Source organism: Oncorhynchus mykiss, chromosome 11 (assembly GCF_057628025.1).
Source record: "Oncorhynchus mykiss isolate SJ-2025 chromosome 11, ASM5762802v1, whole genome shotgun sequence".
Taxonomy (NCBI): domain Eukaryota; kingdom Metazoa; phylum Chordata; class Actinopteri; order Salmoniformes; family Salmonidae; genus Oncorhynchus; species Oncorhynchus mykiss.
This window is the reverse complement of record NC_143032.1, coordinates 54,667,498-54,686,293: the sequence shown is the minus strand read 5'-3', so window position 1 is coordinate 54,686,293 and position 18,796 is coordinate 54,667,498. Positions and strand designations below refer to the sequence as shown.

Genomic DNA, 18,796 nt, shown 5'->3' with positions numbered 1-18,796 from the left:
CTCACCAGTCAGCAGCCCAGAGTTCAGTCTCTTCTCTTCCTCTGGGGTCGTCTCAGCCTCCAAATACTGCTTCCTGTAACCACACAGCACAGGGCACAGCACAGCACAGTGCACAGCATGGCACACTCGCATTAACGCACTGATCAACATGTTTATCAATGTTTAGATAGTGTGTAACAGAGTTTGTGAGAGAGGCTGAGAGTTGTGAGAGAGGCTGGCCTTACTTTCATTGATACCATGGTACTACTATGGTACTTTCCCTTATACCATGGTATAGACGTGGATCATAGAAAAACCATGGTTTTAACCTGTATTATACATTAACCATGGTAATGCACAATTATGATAAATGGTTCCAAAAATCCTATGGCACCATCTTTATTAATTGTGAGTTACCATGGCACAATGCATTAATTAATAAACGCGCTCTCACTCTACATTGGCTCTAGCCTGCTTACATTTGACATTTTTGCAGACGCTCTTATCCAGAGCGACTTACAGGAGCAATACCTTGCTCAAGGGCACATCGACCAATTTTTCACCTAGTCTGCTTTGAGATTCAAACCAGCAACCTTTCGGTTACTGGCCCAACGCTCTTAACCGCTACACTATCTGCTGTCCCATAGTCAGCGAGTCAGTTTCATGAGAGAGACAATTGAACACTAAAGAGAGAAGCACCAGATAAATGATTTATCTTCACGGTGAGCGAGTCATAAAGCACAGGATATGAAAGACCAAGTTAACTGGAGTTTAATTAATCTATAAAAGTCCTTTAGCATAGAAGCTGACATCGGCTAACATTAGCGCCAGTCAAGCTAGCCTGTCGTGGTCAGGGCGACAGAGGACTCTAACGAACAGTAACTTGCTGTTGTTAGTGGTATGTTGAGAATGACATGATGCAAATGTATTTATGAAGTAAGATGATAATCTATACCTTTTGTAGTTTTTTAGTATGTTTTTTATATAGTTTTTTAGTATGTTGGCTATTTACAATTGTATTTAGAGTAGTTGAAGGAGTCAGTTGAATGAGAGAGAGACAACTGAAAACTGTATTGAAGAGCGCCAGATAAACTAGCTAATTATTTTAAACCTTATCTTCAAGGTGTCAGACTCTATTCTCCTCACGATACCCTATCCAGGTCCCAAGTTTTAAGAGGGTACACTACTCTACTAGACCATGTGTCTGTATCATCCAGGCTGTATCACATCCGGCCGCGATTGGGAGTCCCATAGGGCGGCGCACATTTGGCCCAGCGTTGTCTGGGTTCGGCCAGAGTAGGCCGTCATTGTAAATAAGAATTTGTTCTTAACTAACTTGCCTAGTTAAATAAAGGTTAAATAAAATTTTTAAAAATGTGTGTTGTGGTTTTTCACTATGAGCTAAAGGGATTTAAGAGGGTACACTTTGCCATTGCAGAGCAAGAAGTCAATGTCACTTTCCTCGAAAAATGGTGGGACACAGACGATCATGATAATACATTGTAAACAACTACCATGATTTCATGTTTCACTACATGCTGCTAGTACAAAACCATGTTATTTTTGTCATTGTACTACCATGCTTTCATGTTTCACTACATGCTGCTAGTACAAAACCATGGTATTTTTGTCATTGTACTACCATGCTTTCATGTTTCACTACATGCTGCTAGTACAAAACCATGGTATTTTTGTCATTGTACTACCATGCTTTCATGTTTCACTACATGCTGCTAGTAAAAAAACATGTTATTTTTGTCATTGTACTACCATGCTTTCATGTTTCACTACATGCTGCTAGTACAAAACCATGTTATTTTTGTCATTGTACTACCATGCTTTCATGTTTCACTACATGCTGCTAGTACAAAACCATGTTATTTTTGTCATTGTACTACCACGGTACTTTACATTTCAATACCATGGTACTATCATGTTTTTTTGGAAACAACTTTGGCAGGAAAATACCACGGTACTGATGCAAATACCATGGTATTTTCCTGCAAGGGTAGTACAATGAAAAAAATACCATGGTACTATTATGTTATTTGGTCACTAGCGTGGCAGGAAAATACCATAGTATTTGCACCAGTACCATGGTTTTTCCCTGCCATGGTAGTGACCAAGTGTGAGAGAGGCTGAGCATATCAATCCACATTTATGTATTCCTGGGTTACAGGCTATTTCTAATGAATATGAGTAGAGAGTAGTCCTAGTGTTGCAATGTAGACCCCTTGTGACAAGGAAATTATCCTGCACACTGTCTGTTGGAGGAGGTTTATCAAAGCCTCTAAATGTCATAATATCAAAGTGTATGCCACTGACCTGAGTTTGTCTCTTCCCTGAAGAAGCTGTTTGTAGATGGTCTGAGTCTCTGCGTCTGGATCCAGTGGGTCACTCCAGTCACCCAGAGTCACTGCAGAGTGAGTGCGACTGCAACCTAAAGCTGAACAAGAGAGAGGGGCCATACAGTGTATTCACATTCCTTTTTGTCTGTGAGTTACTTAATCTGAGGGAGCAAACAGCTATGGGCTGGTGTAAGAGCAGTGCACATAAACGGCAGGTAAAAAGATCATTATGAAGAGTTAAAAAAAGCACTAACATGTTAAGTGTGTGGCACTTGAACAAAGCTTCCATTATGGTCAATGTTATAATTACTAGCGCGGTTGGCCTGTAGGCAGCATGTCCACTTCCCACTGCGGTACGCCCCCGGGTGGAAGGAGGGCAGCATGCGCTCGTTGTAGATACTGGCCTTCCTGATGGCTGACAGCCACTGGTTCAACTCATTCACATTCTGCAGACAGACAGACTCTACCTTTTATACTGTCTCTGATAACGCCCACCATTTTGTAGTGGGGAGGCTGCACTCAAACATCACAGTGATGCAAAGAAAGTACCACATAGTCAACCCAGTCCAGGGTCAATTGCAATAGTGTGGTCAGTGACTGGGGGTCTGTCAGTACCTTGCACTGGATATAGATGGTGTGGATCTGTCCATCGTTGTCCTGGGCGACGACCTGCATCACATGCTGCTGTTGGAAGGCATTCTCATCCACTCTCTCCACGACACACACACACTGGATGGGGATGGAGGAACGCACCTGCAGGATACGCACATAACACAGTATGAGCAACCAAACACAGGTCCATGTGGCACTCCTGTATTACTCTGTAGGTAATCTTATGAATACAGGCAAATAGCTAAATGATTCATTTGATGTGTATCAGCTTCTCCTCGGGAGAGTAAAGGCCCGGCTTCAAGTGTCTGTACAGTATGTATCCGCTTTTATCCTTCCCCTACATTTTATTATTATGCAATTCAAGATGTGCAAAGAAAGAGGACTGAGAAGAGAAAAGAGTGGTGGAGAGGAGGAAAAAGGGGGAGAAAGTGAGAGAGAGCAGGAAGGAAGAAACCCGGCAGAATGGCTGCTTTAATGTGTAAATCAGTTGCTTCCATGGGGAGCCTGCCTCACTCAGGCTAGAGCACGGTGGGAGGGGCGAGGCGGAGAGGGGGTATTGTCCACAGTCTGATTTGCAATGTTGTTATGAATATCTACAGCCTTCAATTAACCTAGCCTTTATTCGAGCCACACAAAGGAAGGAGCCCGCTCAAAGAGAACAGCCTTTTACTGGCCTGACTCTCTTCCCCACATCTCTCTCTCTCTCTATCGATCTCTGTTTCTCCCCGCCCCCCCCCCCCCCCCCCCTCTCTCTCTTTTTGTCCCTCTTCTTCCTCCTACCCCCTCCTCTCTCTCTTTTTCTCTCTCTCTCTCATCCCCACTCTTGTCCTGTGCTGGCTAAGCAAATGAGAGAAGTTCATTATCAAAAGGCTGGGCATCACATGACAATGGCCTCCACACTAACGATGTTCCCATACAGAGCCAAACACAAATAAATAAGGCAGAGGGATGATTAAAATGTTTTTTTTTATGAGGCAGAATGACGATCAAACACCCTTTGAAGGGTGCAGGAGCCAATTCATCACCAGAGGAAACATTGTTACCTTGTTATAATGAATGAGTCACTTTCAGAGGACTTTGATCCTTAAAGTTTTCTTGTCCGGCTTTCTCTGACGTAACAGAGTGGAGGAATTACCATCAGAGCTGTTATCAAAGCTGGTCATGGATAGGTTTCTGTACAGTGTATGTTGGGATCAGACCTGCCAGAGGTCCAGAGTCTTGGCGTACGACAGGGTCTCACTGCTCAGCCAGAAGTATCGCTTCTTGAAGGCAAAGCGGGACAGGAGCTGGGGGCCCTCGGCCTTGTGCTTCTGGAGATAGCCCTCCTTCACTGTCACTGAGGGCAGGAACACAGCCCTCTGGGGCACCTCAGACACTGCAGAGAGATAGAGGATGGTGGGGTAGAGAGAGGGAGTAGGAAAAACAGTGACAATAAGTGGAAGGACGTAGGATGAGGTAGGATGGGAGAAAGGAAGAGAGTGAAATAAGACAGCTGATACGGGAGAGCACGCAAACAAAAATGATACTGTTATCAATGTGGACACAAGGTGGAGCTGCAGCAGTATTGTTATACATATTGTTGAAATACAGTACAGCACCACAGGAGGTTGGTGGCACCTTAATTGGGGAGAACAGGCTCGTGGTAATGACTGGAGCGGAATGGTATCAATTACATCAAACACATGGTTTCCAGGTATTTGATGCCATTCCATTTGCTCCGTTCTGGCCATTATTATGAGCCGTTGTCCAGTGTGTGCATTAAATGTCAAAGTGGCCTTTGAGGGAGAGCCCAGTGGCTGAGATGACATGGAGATTGGAACGTGATATTTCAGAGGGACAAGACGGATCACAACAACAGAGTCGCTGACACGTAACCACGAAATAAAAGGGGCATGCTATCTAATCTGTGTGGTGTGTAGGGGTGGCGAGGGCTGCACAGTCCAACGCCCAGCACACCCGCTCCCTTGTTACCCCAGTATCAGCTCCCAGCTGCCCATTAATATTTCACCAGTGGGTCTATTCTTACGATTGATATCAGTAATAAACGGCCTTGCCACACCGGCACCTGGTGGGTTAGCCTGCCAGGACAGGAGCCCAGCCAAGTTCTGATGTTCCCCTCCAGTGGCTCTACCTTATCTCTACGGTAACCTGCTTGCTCTTCATCAGGCTACTGATGCATTACTACTAGAGTCCAGAGTTCCACTAGTCAGGTGACGTAGTGACAAAAAACTCCTGACCCTATGCATTACTGAATAAACAGTGTCTTGCTGGTGCTTCTTACCACTATCTTGGTCTATGTCGATGAGCTTGTCCAGGAAGTCTTTAACAGAGGCCACGCTGCAAAGGATTATGGGATGCAGGGGCTCCATCCACAGCTCCTTGCCGTGGCCCAGCTGCAAACCCAGATTCCCCACACTCTGCACTGCCTGGAGCACACAGAGAAACAGCCATGTTCACCCATCACTATCTCATGTAACTAAAACCATCAATCAAATGGACAAGGAGTGTCATTATCAAACCTGGCATTAAATGAAAAGCACAGTATGATCCGGTGCTGCTTGTGCTTTAAGTAACAGAGTATCTCTCTCACACACACACACACACACACACACACACACACACACACACACACACACACACACACACACACACACACACACACACACACACACACACACACACACACACACACACACACACACACACACACACACACACACACACACACACACACACACACACACACCTGACTAAGGGAGCAGAGAAAGCCCCTCTCCACCCCTCTCAGAAGCTCTGCTTTGAACCACAGCCTGGCCGCACACAGAGGTAAAAATAGAAAATGTTCTGTAGAGGACGCATAGCAACAGGACTTCAGCACCACGGACAGCAACTCTATCCTCTACAACTGTTTTACCAACACGGTCTCATAGTTTTCCTTCGAAATTCAACGTATTATGGATGAACTTCTATTTTTGACGCATTAATTCTGCATGGGTACAGGGTTAATTCAGCGTGGTTACAGGATTAAAACAGAATCAATTCAATTGTTGACAGTTAAGGCATTAATGCTGAGGGGTTAAGGTCATGGGAATGGTTTGGGGATGGCTTAAAAGCAAAACGACTTGCTGTAACCGTCAAGCATTATCAACCATTGTCATGGCTTGCTAGAGCATTGTGAATTGCAGTGGCACAGTGGTCTGAGCATCACATGTTCGCGCCCAGCGCTGACCAATCGTTTTTCTTTTTCTGTGTATATCGACGTTCTCAGATGTCAGAAATCGAAGTCTATTTCTAGTGATCAGGCTGGTTTTACTGTGTGGCACTGTTTAGGAATGTGTGTGCATGCATGTGTGTTAGTGTGTGTGCGTGCAAGGGCACAGTACCTTGGCAAGCAGTAACAGTGTCCTGCTGGTGCGTGTATCTGCATGCTGGTCCCTCAAGTGAAATAGCTTGGGTGTGAGGATAGCAGGGGCAAAGAAACGCAGAAAGAAGAATCCACTAATGGCCAGATACTTCACATCCTGTGGGGAGAAGGTGAGTAGGGAAGGAGTACAAGAGATATGAATAAAGAAAAACACTGACACCGCCCCAGTGTCTATTCTCTATCCAGCACTGAAAACACACCTTCATCTCGGTGACCTTTGTAGGTGCATTTGACCATTGACCTATTGGTGAGACTGACCTCGTTCTCTGGCTCAGGGAACTGCTCCTCCACCCTCTTGTGCAGCTGTTTAAAGGCCACCCTCATCACGGGAGGGCACTGGGCAACTGACCCCACAATGGACTCTACGACGCTGGACAGATAGCCCTGCAGCATCTCCACACTGCTCTCCCTCACCTCAGCCTCAGACGCCGCACCTTTAAATGAGATACGCCTCCAGAGAGAAAGAGAGGGTCAGTGTTACATTGAAACGAAATGTATACTGCCAAATCAATGATGCTCTGAAACGCAAGGGTCTGTCGGATCGTTACTGTGATCTTTGCTTTGTACAAAAAGCATTGTCACTAATTAGGAAGTCTGTGCACAGGGCAAATCAATACAATATCAAGACATTCCATGAATCAATAGATACCTCAGTGCTGTGATGTCTGTAGAGACATGAGCACATATGTGGACAGATAGCATAGTGTTACAGTACATAGCAGGTTAAGTCTGAGGATATTTAGGATCAGTCTGTGTAAATATCAGGTCTGGTCTTGGCTGTAGCGATGATAGATACTGGAGATGGGTGGGTATTAGAGATAGGCATAGTCCCAGGCGGTATTCACATAATAATAAGGAATTCCCCTCGACCATGCCCACAAATTGGGGAAACCAACATTCTTTCCTATTGACCCCCATTGTAAAAGAGGCAACTTCGTCATCGATTTTTGTTATACAGAAATAACAAAACATGCTGAAAAGCTGCTGTGTCGTTCAATGTACACGCAACCAGGTCAAAAATCCTAACCTACGATTCGTAATATTCCCACGTAGGGAAATAGAGCCTGCGAGAGGAACCCTCTGGCTTCAGCCCTCTGGCTTCAGCCCTCTGGCTTCAGGCTGTTCAGTGTGGGAGAGTGGGAAATATGGGGATGCAGTGTCCAAGAAGGCTAAACGTAAAACATTTCATCACAGGTAAGACATTTAACTTGTTTAATACAGTCCATTTGTAACTTCACTTACTACTTGGAGCTGTATAGTTTGTTTGTTTGTGTTGTTGGTCTTGGCTAGCTTAATGTTCCATTTGCTAGCTAGCACTCACTCACTTAAGCAGCTGCTAGCATCGTCATGAAAAGGGGGATGAGGGAAGCCCTACAATATTACATTTTTCTAAGTAGTGAGAACGCTAGGGAGCAGGCAATATTGAAAAGTCATCTTTACACATGTTGTACTTTTCTTAAATGTTGTTTTGTAATTGACTAAAATCAGGCAACAAGAAAATTGCGTTTGGAAAATATCAAGGTTTTGCTGTGAGCCAATGGGGTAACCTAGGTAACCACAGGTTTTTTTTTCACCACAGGCGGGCAGGGTCGCGATGTTCTATCTAATACCGACTGGGCCTATCTTAGGGGGTTCTCTCTGGTTGCCAGGCAACAACCTTCCCCCATTTTTACATTCCTTTTTCATATCTTGATGTTGTTGTCTCTAGTCAACTGTGAAGATGTTGTGTGCTGTTATCCAGGAAACTATTACATCTCATAAACCATTTTTTACATCTGTATTTCTACACCAGTATTTCCTCTTTACCTGGTTCTGTTCAGGTCAATTTTACACGGGTCCAACTCAATGTACTTCTTCTCCTCAAAGATGCGGTTAATGATGGGCTTCAGGACCTCATGAAGGTACAGCATCCCCACAGCCTGCCAGTTCACAATACCTCACATTTACAAAGCATACATTCAATGCTATTTTATATTTATCCGGCTAACACCAGTTATTCAGAATAACAGTGGTTCTTAGATTGAAGTCTTTGGCATGTATATACTGTGGGACAGGTGTGAGCATAGTGTGACTGCCAAGAGTGAATCCAGCTAACATGTTGGATTGAGCATGCCTAGACAACATGATGAGAATATACTGGAGTTCCACTCACCTTCATGAACTGCTCCATGGCTTTGGAAGCTAGAGAGTTGGACCGGAACAAGGTGTTTGGATCCGCTGTCAGAAGGATAAATGAAAAGGAAGAGGAATGTAAATAACAAAAAATGTAACATATCTTTATAACATAGGACAGGCTATTCACTTCAGGGACATCATATTTCTAAACCACTGTATATGGGGCTAAGAGGAGTCATGAACCAGATATTGATCTTGGTCTACGAGGGTCACCCAAATACTAGCGCTACTCTAATTTCAGTATTCAAACATGACTGTCTTTGGCCCTCTTTGCTACACAGTTACCTTTATCCTTGGAGGGAGTAACATTGAAGTAGTCATGGTGATATGACCTGTTACCAGGCAAAGTGTTTTAGTTGTATACCTAAAGGTCATTTGTGAGAGGGGATAGGGAGGAGCTGCCTGCACTTTCACGACATAAAGGATAGTTAGAAGTTTGGGTCCACCACACAACTTCTAAGGTAGTTTTTTTCTCATTTGTCTTTGTGCCCTGATTTAATGTCTTGCTGCTCCCCAACATCTATTTTGATCTCCCTTTCAGATCGTGTGGAGTTGCTATGGAAACTTAGGCATTTTGTTTGTAATCGCAAGGCACACGAACAGAAAGAGAAGAAAACACGCAGAGCACAACAAAACTCCTTATGACTTAGCCTGGGGACGCGGGTGGAGACAGAAATATAATTAATGAACACGCAGAACTTGTGAAACGACTTAAGGGTGGATAATTGTCGGAGGTCTGATAAATATAGTGCTGGCAGGCGTGCACCGCCCGCCCACACAGCCCGACCGTGGCTGCTGCTACGATTAGAGAAAGAGCGTCAAATCAGTGTTAAATACCAACAACGCTTAGAGCCTCTGTGGGATACGCAGGAACAAGAGCAGGTGAGCAGCTGGGCTCTTATTCAATCTGCCTAGCACACATACAGTACCAGTCAAAAGTTGACACACCTACTCATTCAAGGGTTTTTCTTTATTTTTTTTACTATTTTCTAAATTGTAGAATAATAGTGAAGACATCAAAATTATGAAATAACACATATGGAATCATGTAGTAACCAAAAAAAGTGTTAAACAAATCAAAATATATTTTATATTTGAGATTCTTCGAAGTAGCCACCCTTTGCCTTGATGACAGCGTTGCACACTTGGAATTCTCTCAACCAGCTTCATGAGGTAGTCACCTGGAATGCATTTCAATTAACAGGTGTGCCTTGTTAAAAGTACATTTGTGGCATTTCTTTCCTTCTTAATGCATTTGAGCCAATCAGTTGTGTTGTGACAAGTTAGGGGTGGTATACAGAAGATAGCCCTATTTGGTAAAATACCAAGTCCATATTACATCAAGAACAGCTCAAATAAGGAAAGAGAAACAACAGTCCATTACTTTAACATTAATCTGGTAAAGGTTTCTTCAAGTGCAGTTGCAAAAACCATCAAGCGCTATGATGAAACTGGATCTCATGAGGAACACCACAGGAAAGGAAGACCCAGAGTTACCTCTGCTGGAGAGGACAAGTTCATTAAAGTTACCTGCACCTCAGATTGCAGCCCAAATAAATGCTTCACAGAGTTCAAGTAACAGACACATCTCAACATCAACTGTTCAGAGGAGACTGCGTGAATCAGGCCTTCATGGTCGAATTGCTGCATAGAAACCACTACTAAAGGACACCAATAATAAGAAGAGACTTACTTGGGCCAAGAAACTCGAGCAATGGACATTAGACCGGTGGAAATCTGTCCTTTGATTGATGAGTCCAAATTTTAGATTTTTGGTTCCAACCGCCGTGTCTTTGTGAGATGCAGAGTAGGTGAACGGATGATCTCCGCATGCGTGGTTCCCACCATGAAGCATAGAGGAAGAGATGTGATGGTGTGGGGATGTTTTGTTGGTGATATTGTCTGTGATTTATTTAGAATTCAAGGCACACTTAACCAGCATGACTACCACAGCATCCCATCTGGTTTGCGCTTAAATGGAACTATAATTTGTTTTCAACAGGACAATGACACAACACACCTCCAGGCTGTGTTAGGGCAATTTGACCAAGAAGGAGAGTGATGGAGTGCTGCATCAGATGACCTGGCCTCCACAATCACCTGACCTCAAACCAATTGAGATGGTTTGGGATGAGTTGGACCGCAGAGTGAAGGAAAAGCAGCCAACAAGTGCTCAGCATATGTAGGAACTCCTTCAAGACTGTTGGAAAAGCATACCAGGTGAAGATGTTTGAGAGCATGCCAAAAGTGTGTAAAGCTATCATCAAGGCAAAGGGTGGCTACTTTGAAGAATCTCAAATATAAAATATATTTTGATTTGTAAATTTTAAAAAATGGGTTACTACATGATTCCATATATGTTATTTCATAGTTTTGATGTCTACACTGTTATTTTACGATGTAGAAAATAGTACAAATAAAGAAAAACCCTTGAATGAGCGTTCAAACTTTTGACTTGTACTGTACACTCAAAGCTCCTTCCCACACTGTACACTATCTTAACCTACACACTCCCTGGTTGTTCACAGCTTCACAGGGATTTGTTTCCCTACATCCAAGAGATTCAGTGGTCATATAACCATGTTTTTTTTTAAAGCTCACAAATATGACTTTCCTATCCAATGTTAAATTCCCAAGCCAGCCCGTGTCTCTTACAAGTGTGGTTGACCTCACGGGTGCTGAGGTAGTCCAGAAAGGGCACCACCAGGCCCTGGCCCAGGTAGATCTTGACCAAGGTCATGGCCACATCCTGCCGGCTCTCAACCGTGGTCACCTCCTCCAGCATGGTCAGAGGGCTGCTGTCCTCCACCTGGGAGGGGTCATAGGTTGGAGATAGTCAGGGTGTATTAGCCAGGTGTTCATATATGAGAGGAAGCTGACTTTGTGTCTGTCAGCCATGGAGCACATTATGCTCTCTATATAACCCTGTTGTGGAAGGATATGGCATATTCGAATAAATCTAAAGAAGGAAATGTATTTTCATAGAAAGGAATCACGCATCATGGCATCTCCATATGGCATGAAAATGGAATTCATTAGTAGCTGAATAAATCATAACAATATCAGTGGCGGTCAGTGCCCTTTAAGATGGGGGACAACATTTTTTAGGAGCATGGCCTTATTTCTATTACAGTATGTTGGACGACTGTCATTCATATTCCATTCACCCAGTTCAATGTAACCTCTATAGGTTTAGGCTACTAAATGACACTCAAATTTTGCCTATACCCATCATAAGGCTGTTACAACCTAGCCTATGAATGAAAGATCGCAACATAGGTGACACAGGTCCAGAGAAAATGTTGAGGTGACAGACAGTGACACATGGACAGACAGTGACACATTCAATACAGCCTTGCACACTCTTACCTGCATCTAGCTGATCTAGGGTGTAATCATTAGTCCAACAGTTGCAAACAAGAGTTTCTATTGGACACATTCAGGTATGTTAATCCCAGTTTCGCTTCATTTTAAGAAACATTTTTTCAACAGAATTGGTGGAATGAATACACCCCTGATCACACATAAACACAGCTCACATTCAGAGCAGCCACGTTGTATTCCTTCTCGTATCTATGTGCTCTGTGAGGCCTCCCGAGTGGCGCAGTGGTCTAAGGCACTGCATCGCAGAGCTAGCTGTGCCACTAGAGATCCTGAGATCCTGGCTCTGTCGTAGCCGGCCGTGACTGGGAGACCCATGGGGCGGCACACAATTGGCCCAGCGTTGTCCGGGTTAGGGGAGGGTTTGGCCGGCAGGGATGTTCTTGTCCCGTCGCGCACTAGCGTCTCCTGTGGCGGGCTGGGCACAATGCACGCTGACACGGTCGCCAGGTGTACGCTGTTTCCTCCGACACATTGGTGTGGCTGGCTTCCAGGTTAAGCGGGCATTGTGTCAAGAAGCAGTGTGGGTTGTGTTTTGGAGGACGCACAGCTCTCGACCTTCGCCTCTCCCGTGTCCGTAAGGGAGTTGGGACAAGACTGTAACAACCACGAAATTACCACGAAATTGGGGAGAAAAATGGGTAAATAATAATAATTCTATGTGCTCTCTACCTCTTACCTTTTCACTTCGTTTGTGGACTTCAATGCACAACACATCAGGTGAAAAAACCTTTCCAAGCCAAACCATATCATAACTGCTACACACAACCTACATCGTTGTCCCCATATTAGCTAAAGTAACGTCATAGTCAACATAGCTAATAAAACTAAGAAGTTAGTAAACCTGCTACAATCATGCAGTAACTATAGTGTATAGTCAGTTAAAAATTTAGCAGTTACACCGGCGGCAATAAAGTAGTAAAACCAAAAGCTTACCTTGACTTGGAAGAGTTCCAGTATTGTGTTGGATAGCCATAGCAAGCTAGCTAACATCCCTCTATTTGAGCAGGTTGTATGAGTATGCTAAACTAGCTAGCTGCATTTGCTAGCTAAGTAAGTGAAACTGCTTCTCCTTTATTTTTGAAGAAATTCATTTGTTCAAAACTATTGTCAACTCCTCACCACATTTTATGCACTGCAGTGCTAGCTGGCTGTAGCTTTCAGTACTAGATTAATTCTCTGATCATTTGATTGGGTGGACAACATGTCAGTTCATGCTGCAGGAGCTCTGATAGGTTGGAGAACATCCTCTGGAAGTTGTCATAATTACTGTGTAAGTCTATGGAAGGGGTTGAGAACCATAAGCCTCCTAGGTGTTGTATTGAAGTCAATGTACACAGAGGAGGACGGAAGCTAGCTGTCCTCCGGCTACACCATGGTGATACCCTACAGATGGCTGTTGAGGCTACCTTCATTGCAAAACAGTGTGTTTTAAAACATTATTTGGTGAATGTATTTAGTATAGTTTTTAAATGTTTTAACAATTTTATTTTGTATGAAATTCACTGAGGTGAATGGTACACCTCTTCCTCCTCTGAAGAGCCTCCACTGAAAAATATCCTGTAGAATGAGTTAATAACAATGTGTTGTGTTTGTGACAGTAGTGTGATGCTGACCTCAGCAGGAGAGATGACAGACTCCACCAGCAGGTCAATGAGAGGCTGGTAGTACATGGAGGGCAGGATACGGTCCTCCACCAGACGCACCTTAAGACGCAGCGCACCCAGCTTACCTCTGTGGACAGAGAGAGAGAGAGGGAGGCCTCAGAGACATTACAGTCACAACACTTAAACAATACTCACGGGAAGTTTGCTTAGCACAAACATAGCACAAGCAGTGCTGAGTATTAAAAAGGGAATGTGCCCACACCGGGGATAGGTTTGGTGGATTGCCATGCGGGGTATGATGTGTGACAACCACCCTATAATGGCCTTTCCAGTTTCCTCTACCCTGCCATCTTGGGAGTGACAGACCTCCCTTCTGATAGTACCTTGTCATTTCTTCCGGAACAAATAACCCCCTAAATCTGTGACTCATTCCGTAATGACTCTCTCTCTGTGTGTGTGTGTGTGTGTGTGCCTTGCTATCACAGTCACCCTTGTTCTACTGTTATCACAGAGAACAGATGCCTGCAGAGCCCTAGCTGTATACCCTTGTCCCTTGATGAAACTCGGTGAGGGAATAAGATATTTAAACAGTGATCCGCCGGCTGTCTTCAAACCTTTGCCTTATACTTATTAGGCTGACATTCACCTGACAGGGTAATAAACACCTGAGAAAATGGGGGTCCGTTTTTCAATTGTCCATTTTATTTCAGCAATTCATTATTTTAGCTAAATATACTGAACAAATATAAACACAACATACAACGTCAAAGATTTTCCAGACTTTCATTTCATTAAGAGAAATCAGTCAATTGAAATACATTTATTAGGCACAGCAACTGGGGAGCCAGTCTCCCAGCCAATCAGAATTGAGTTTTTTCCCACAAAAGAGGAAGCCGGATGGGTAGGTCCTGGGCTGGCGCGATTACAAGTGGTCTGCAGTTGAGGTTGGTTGGACGTACTGCCAAATTCTTTTAAAATGGCAGAGAAAATTAACATAAAATTATCTGGCAACAGCTCTGTTGGACATTCCTTCAGTCAGCATGCCAATTGCGCGCTCCCTCAAAACTTGAGACATCTGTGGCATTGTGTTGTGTGACAAAATTGCACATTTACAGTGGCTTTATATTGTCCACAGTCTACAACGTCTCAACAGTGGAGGATATTCTAGAGCCAGTCTACCCAACGAGTCAGCACACCAGCCCATCCAGCAAACCACTCAGGTCAGCGATGCCTGTTTATCCCTCCAGGAGAAATATGAAGGGACACCATCCAAATGCCGTGGCTTCCTCCTTCAGTGCTCCCTCTATTTCTCACTTCAGATGGGAGCTCCCACCACCGAGAGGTCTAAGGTTGCCACGGATATTTCTCTGCTGACTGGGCGGGCATTGGAATGGGCTACGGCCGTCTGGGAAGAGAGGAGGAGCTCGAGTCTTATGAGGGGTTCATGGCTCTGTTTTAAATGTATTTTTGATCATCCCATGGCGGGCAGAGCGGGAGGTGAGTGTCTGCGTCAGCTCCAGCAGAGGAATCTGAGGGCTACTGCACTTACCTTCCGGACAGTAGCAGCTTCCAGTGGATAGAATGAGTCAGCGCTCAGCACATTATTTAGAAGAGGTCTGCACGAGGAGGTCCAGACTGAACTGGCCTGCCGAGATGACAACCTCACCCTAGACACACTCATTGCGATGGCCATCGTCTGGATAACCTCCTCCAGGAGCTTTGGCATCTCCATCACTTATCTCCCTCCTTCGGCGAGTGTTCGGGATCAGAGCCTGAACCCATGGAGGTAGGGGTTACACGTCTTCCCGCTGCAAAACGAGACAGACGGATACAGCTGGGGCTCTGTCTGTACTGTGCCCAGGGAGGGCACAAGCGCCAGCGGTGTCCATTACTTCAGAATCTGGGATCCATTAGAGCAGAGGGATGGTCACGTGATGTTACATCCCCCAGACCTGGAGTGAGTATTCCATTTACTGCTCTTCCTGTTAGACTATTTTTAGTACCCATCACTCTGGCTGACTGTCCCTCATGCCCTGTGTCTACATATTGAGTGGATTCCAGCGCCGCAGGGAACTTTATGGATCAGACCCTTGCTTCCTCTCCTTTTCCAGTTCAAGGTCTCGACTGTCAGCCTCTAGGATCTGGAACCATCACACACATCACCCAACCACTCACCCTCACCATGGAGCCCGATCACCAGGAAAACATCCCTTCATCACCATTGCACCAGTTCACAAGATCATCCTCTGTCTACCTTGGCTTCAGCGCCATAACCCTATCATCTCATGGTCGAGGATGAGAATCACCGACTGGTCACCTGAATGCCGGATGACCTGCTTTCCTGTCCCCTGTGGTTCCACGTCGTTTGAGAGTCCTGTGGTTGCCCTCCAGCCCAAACATTCCGGAGGAATATCAGGATCTAAGGGAGGTATTCTCCAAGACCTGCGCTACCTGTCTACCTCCTCATCGCCCCTGGGACTTTGCCATTGACCTGTTTTCCGGTGCTTTCCCTCCGCGCAGACGCATCTACCCTCTGTCAGTGGCTGAGACCCAGGCCATGGAGGACTACATTCAAGAGGTGCTCCAACAGGGTGTCATCCGCAGGTCCAAGTCCCCTGCGTCGGCTGGTTTCTTCTTCGTGGCCAAGAAGGAGGGAGGATTACGCCCTTGTATCGATTACCGTGGACTCAATGACATCACCGCGAAGTATCGGGACCCTCTCCCGCTGGTGCAGTCAGCCATCGAGCAGCTCCGCTGGGCCCGGTTCTTCACCAAACTGGACCTGCGGAGTGACTACAATCTCATTCGCATCCGGGAGGGGGATGAGTGGAAGACGGTGTTCAGCACGATGTCTGGTCACTACGAGCACTTGGTTATTCCCTTTGGCTTAGCCAATGCTCCGTCAGTGTTCCAGGCATTCGTCAACGAGGTGTTCAGGGACATGCGGACGTCAGGTGATTGTGTACATCGATGACATCCTGATCTTCTCGACCAACCTGGAAGATCACATCACTCACGTTTCGAGCAGTCCTGGAACGCCTCTTGGCTAGCAACCTGTTCGTGAAGGCGGAGAAGTGCCAATTCCACCAGAGGGCTGTCTCCTTCTTGGGCTACCAAATCAGCCCGCAGGGAGTGAGGATGGTGGACAAGAAGGTAGATGCTGGAAAGTCATGGCCAGTCCCAACCACCATCAAGGGGTTACAACGGTTTTTGGTGTTTTCCAACTTTTACAGTCGCTTCATCAGGAACTTCAGCGTCGCCGCTCCTCTCACCTCCCTCCTCAAGGGTGGGCCTCGTAGGTTGGTTTGGTCTCCAGCAGCCGACGACGCCTTTCATCTCCTCAAGGGGTGTTTCACCTCCGCCCCCTTGCTAAAACACCCAGATCCCACGCTACCCTTTGTGGTTGAGGTAGACGCATCGGAGGTGGGTGTCGGAGCAGTTTTGTCACAAAGACAGGGGGACACACTAAAATTGCATCCTTGTGTTTTCTTCTCCAAGAAACTGTCCCCCGCAGAGAGGAATTACGACGTCGGCGATCGGGAGCTCTTGGTGATCGGTAGCTCTTGGCGGTGAAGTTGGCATTAGAGGAGTGGAGACACTGGCTGGAGGGAGCCAAGGAGACACTGGCTGCCAGGCTCTAGAGAGTGAGCCCGCACCCCAGAATTGTCCTCACGCGCGCATCTATGTTCCCACAGGGATAAGGGATCGGTTGCTGACCTGGGCACACACATCTACGTTCCCACAGGGATAAGGGATCGGTTGCTGACCTGGGCACACACATCTACGTTCCCACAGGGATAAGGGATAGGTTGCTGACCTGGGCACACACATCTACGTTCCCACAGGGATAAGGGACCGGTTGCCGACCTGGGCACACACATCTACGTTCCCACAGGGATAAGAGACCGGTTGCCGACCTGGGCACACACATCTACGTTCCCACAGGGATAAGGGATCGGCTGCTGACCTGGGCACACACATCTACGTTCCCACAGGGATAAGGGACCGGTTGCTGACCTGGGCACACACATCTACGTTCCCACAGGGATAAGGGATCGGTTGCTGACCTGGGCACACACATCTACGTACCCACAGGGATAAGGGATCGGTTGCTGACCTGGGCACACACATCTACGTGCCCACAGGGATAAGGGATCGGTTGCTGACCTGGGCACACACATCTACGTTTCCACAGGGATAAGGGATCGGTTGCTGACCTGGGCGCACACATCTACGTTCCCATAGGGATAAGGGATGGTTTGCTGACCTGGGCACACAGCTGTCATCGCTGGACATCCAGGTATTTCTCACATCATCCATTCCATCACTGAGGAATACTGGTGGCCCACCTTGGTGCAGGATGTTACGCGGTATGTCAACTCCTGTTCAGTGTGCTCAAACCAAGTCCACCCAGAATGCTCCAGCAGGGAAGCTCCTGCCGCTTCCCGTGCCTCAGAGACCTTGGTCCCATCTATCGATTGACTTACTGAGTTACTGATCTTCATTCTAGTGGTAGTGGATATATTCTCCAAGTCATGTCGCCTAATCCCTCTTCCTCGTCTTCCCACTGCTCTCCAGGTCACTGAGGCACTTTTCCAGCAGGTCTTCCGGCATTATGACCTTCCGGAGGACATCTCAGACCGTGGCCCCCAATTCACATCCTGAATTGGAAAAGCTCGAGGTCAAGGTTAGCCTCACATCCGGGTAGCGGCCACAGTCTAACGGGCAGGTGGAGAGGATGAATCAGGAGCTAGGGAGGTTCCTGAGGAGTCACTGTCAGGACTGGCAGGGTGAGTGGGCACGTTCCCTTCCTTGTTGGTATTGTTATTGTGTATCGGCGTACTGCCTTATGTTAGTGTCGTGTTCTTGATTTTGTTTTATTAAAACGTTTCACCTGCTTCCGACTTCCGCCCCATCATTACAAAAGATCCTCTATGCTTCAGCTACAGTCACTGGAAGAGTAAGAAAAAATCTGAGAGCGATCCACAAATTTGGACTGTTTTATATTATTCTTAACGATTTCGCACAAATCAGAAAAAATGCAACAATATGTCTGTGAAACTACAGTTGAAGTCGAAGTTTACATACACTTAGATTGGAGTCATTAAAACTTGTTTAACAACCACTCCACAAATTTCTTGTTAACAAACTATAGTTTTGGCAAGTCGATTAACAATTGTTTACAGACAGATTATTTCACTTATAATTCACTGATTCCCAATTCCAGTGGGTCAGAAGTTTACATACACTAAGTTGACTGTGCCTTTAAA

The 18,796-nt window shown here is 45.8% G+C and overlaps 1 protein-coding gene across 1 annotated transcript in view; it reads right to left on the bottom strand.

The window, feature by feature from the left end:
- LOC110535942 (rasGAP-activating-like protein 1) overlaps nt 1–18,796 on the bottom strand; it is a 59,413-nt gene that overhangs the window by 2,797 nt on the left and 37,820 nt on the right. The window contains exons 9-20 of the mRNA XM_021621337.3: nt 13,536–13,653; nt 11,194–11,347; nt 8,516–8,580; nt 8,170–8,282; nt 6,622–6,814; nt 6,323–6,460; nt 5,221–5,365; nt 4,139–4,314; nt 2,943–3,080; nt 2,638–2,773; nt 2,305–2,425; nt 6–73 (exon numbers count right to left, since the gene is read on the bottom strand). Of these exons, the coding sequence (XP_021477012.1) occupies nt 6–73; nt 2,305–2,425; nt 2,638–2,773; nt 2,943–3,080; nt 4,139–4,314; nt 5,221–5,365; nt 6,323–6,460; nt 6,622–6,814; nt 8,170–8,282; nt 8,516–8,580; nt 11,194–11,347; nt 13,536–13,653 (1,565 nt within the window). The remainder of the gene's footprint in view (nt 1–5; nt 74–2,304; nt 2,426–2,637; nt 2,774–2,942; nt 3,081–4,138; nt 4,315–5,220; nt 5,366–6,322; nt 6,461–6,621; nt 6,815–8,169; nt 8,283–8,515; nt 8,581–11,193; nt 11,348–13,535; nt 13,654–18,796) is intronic.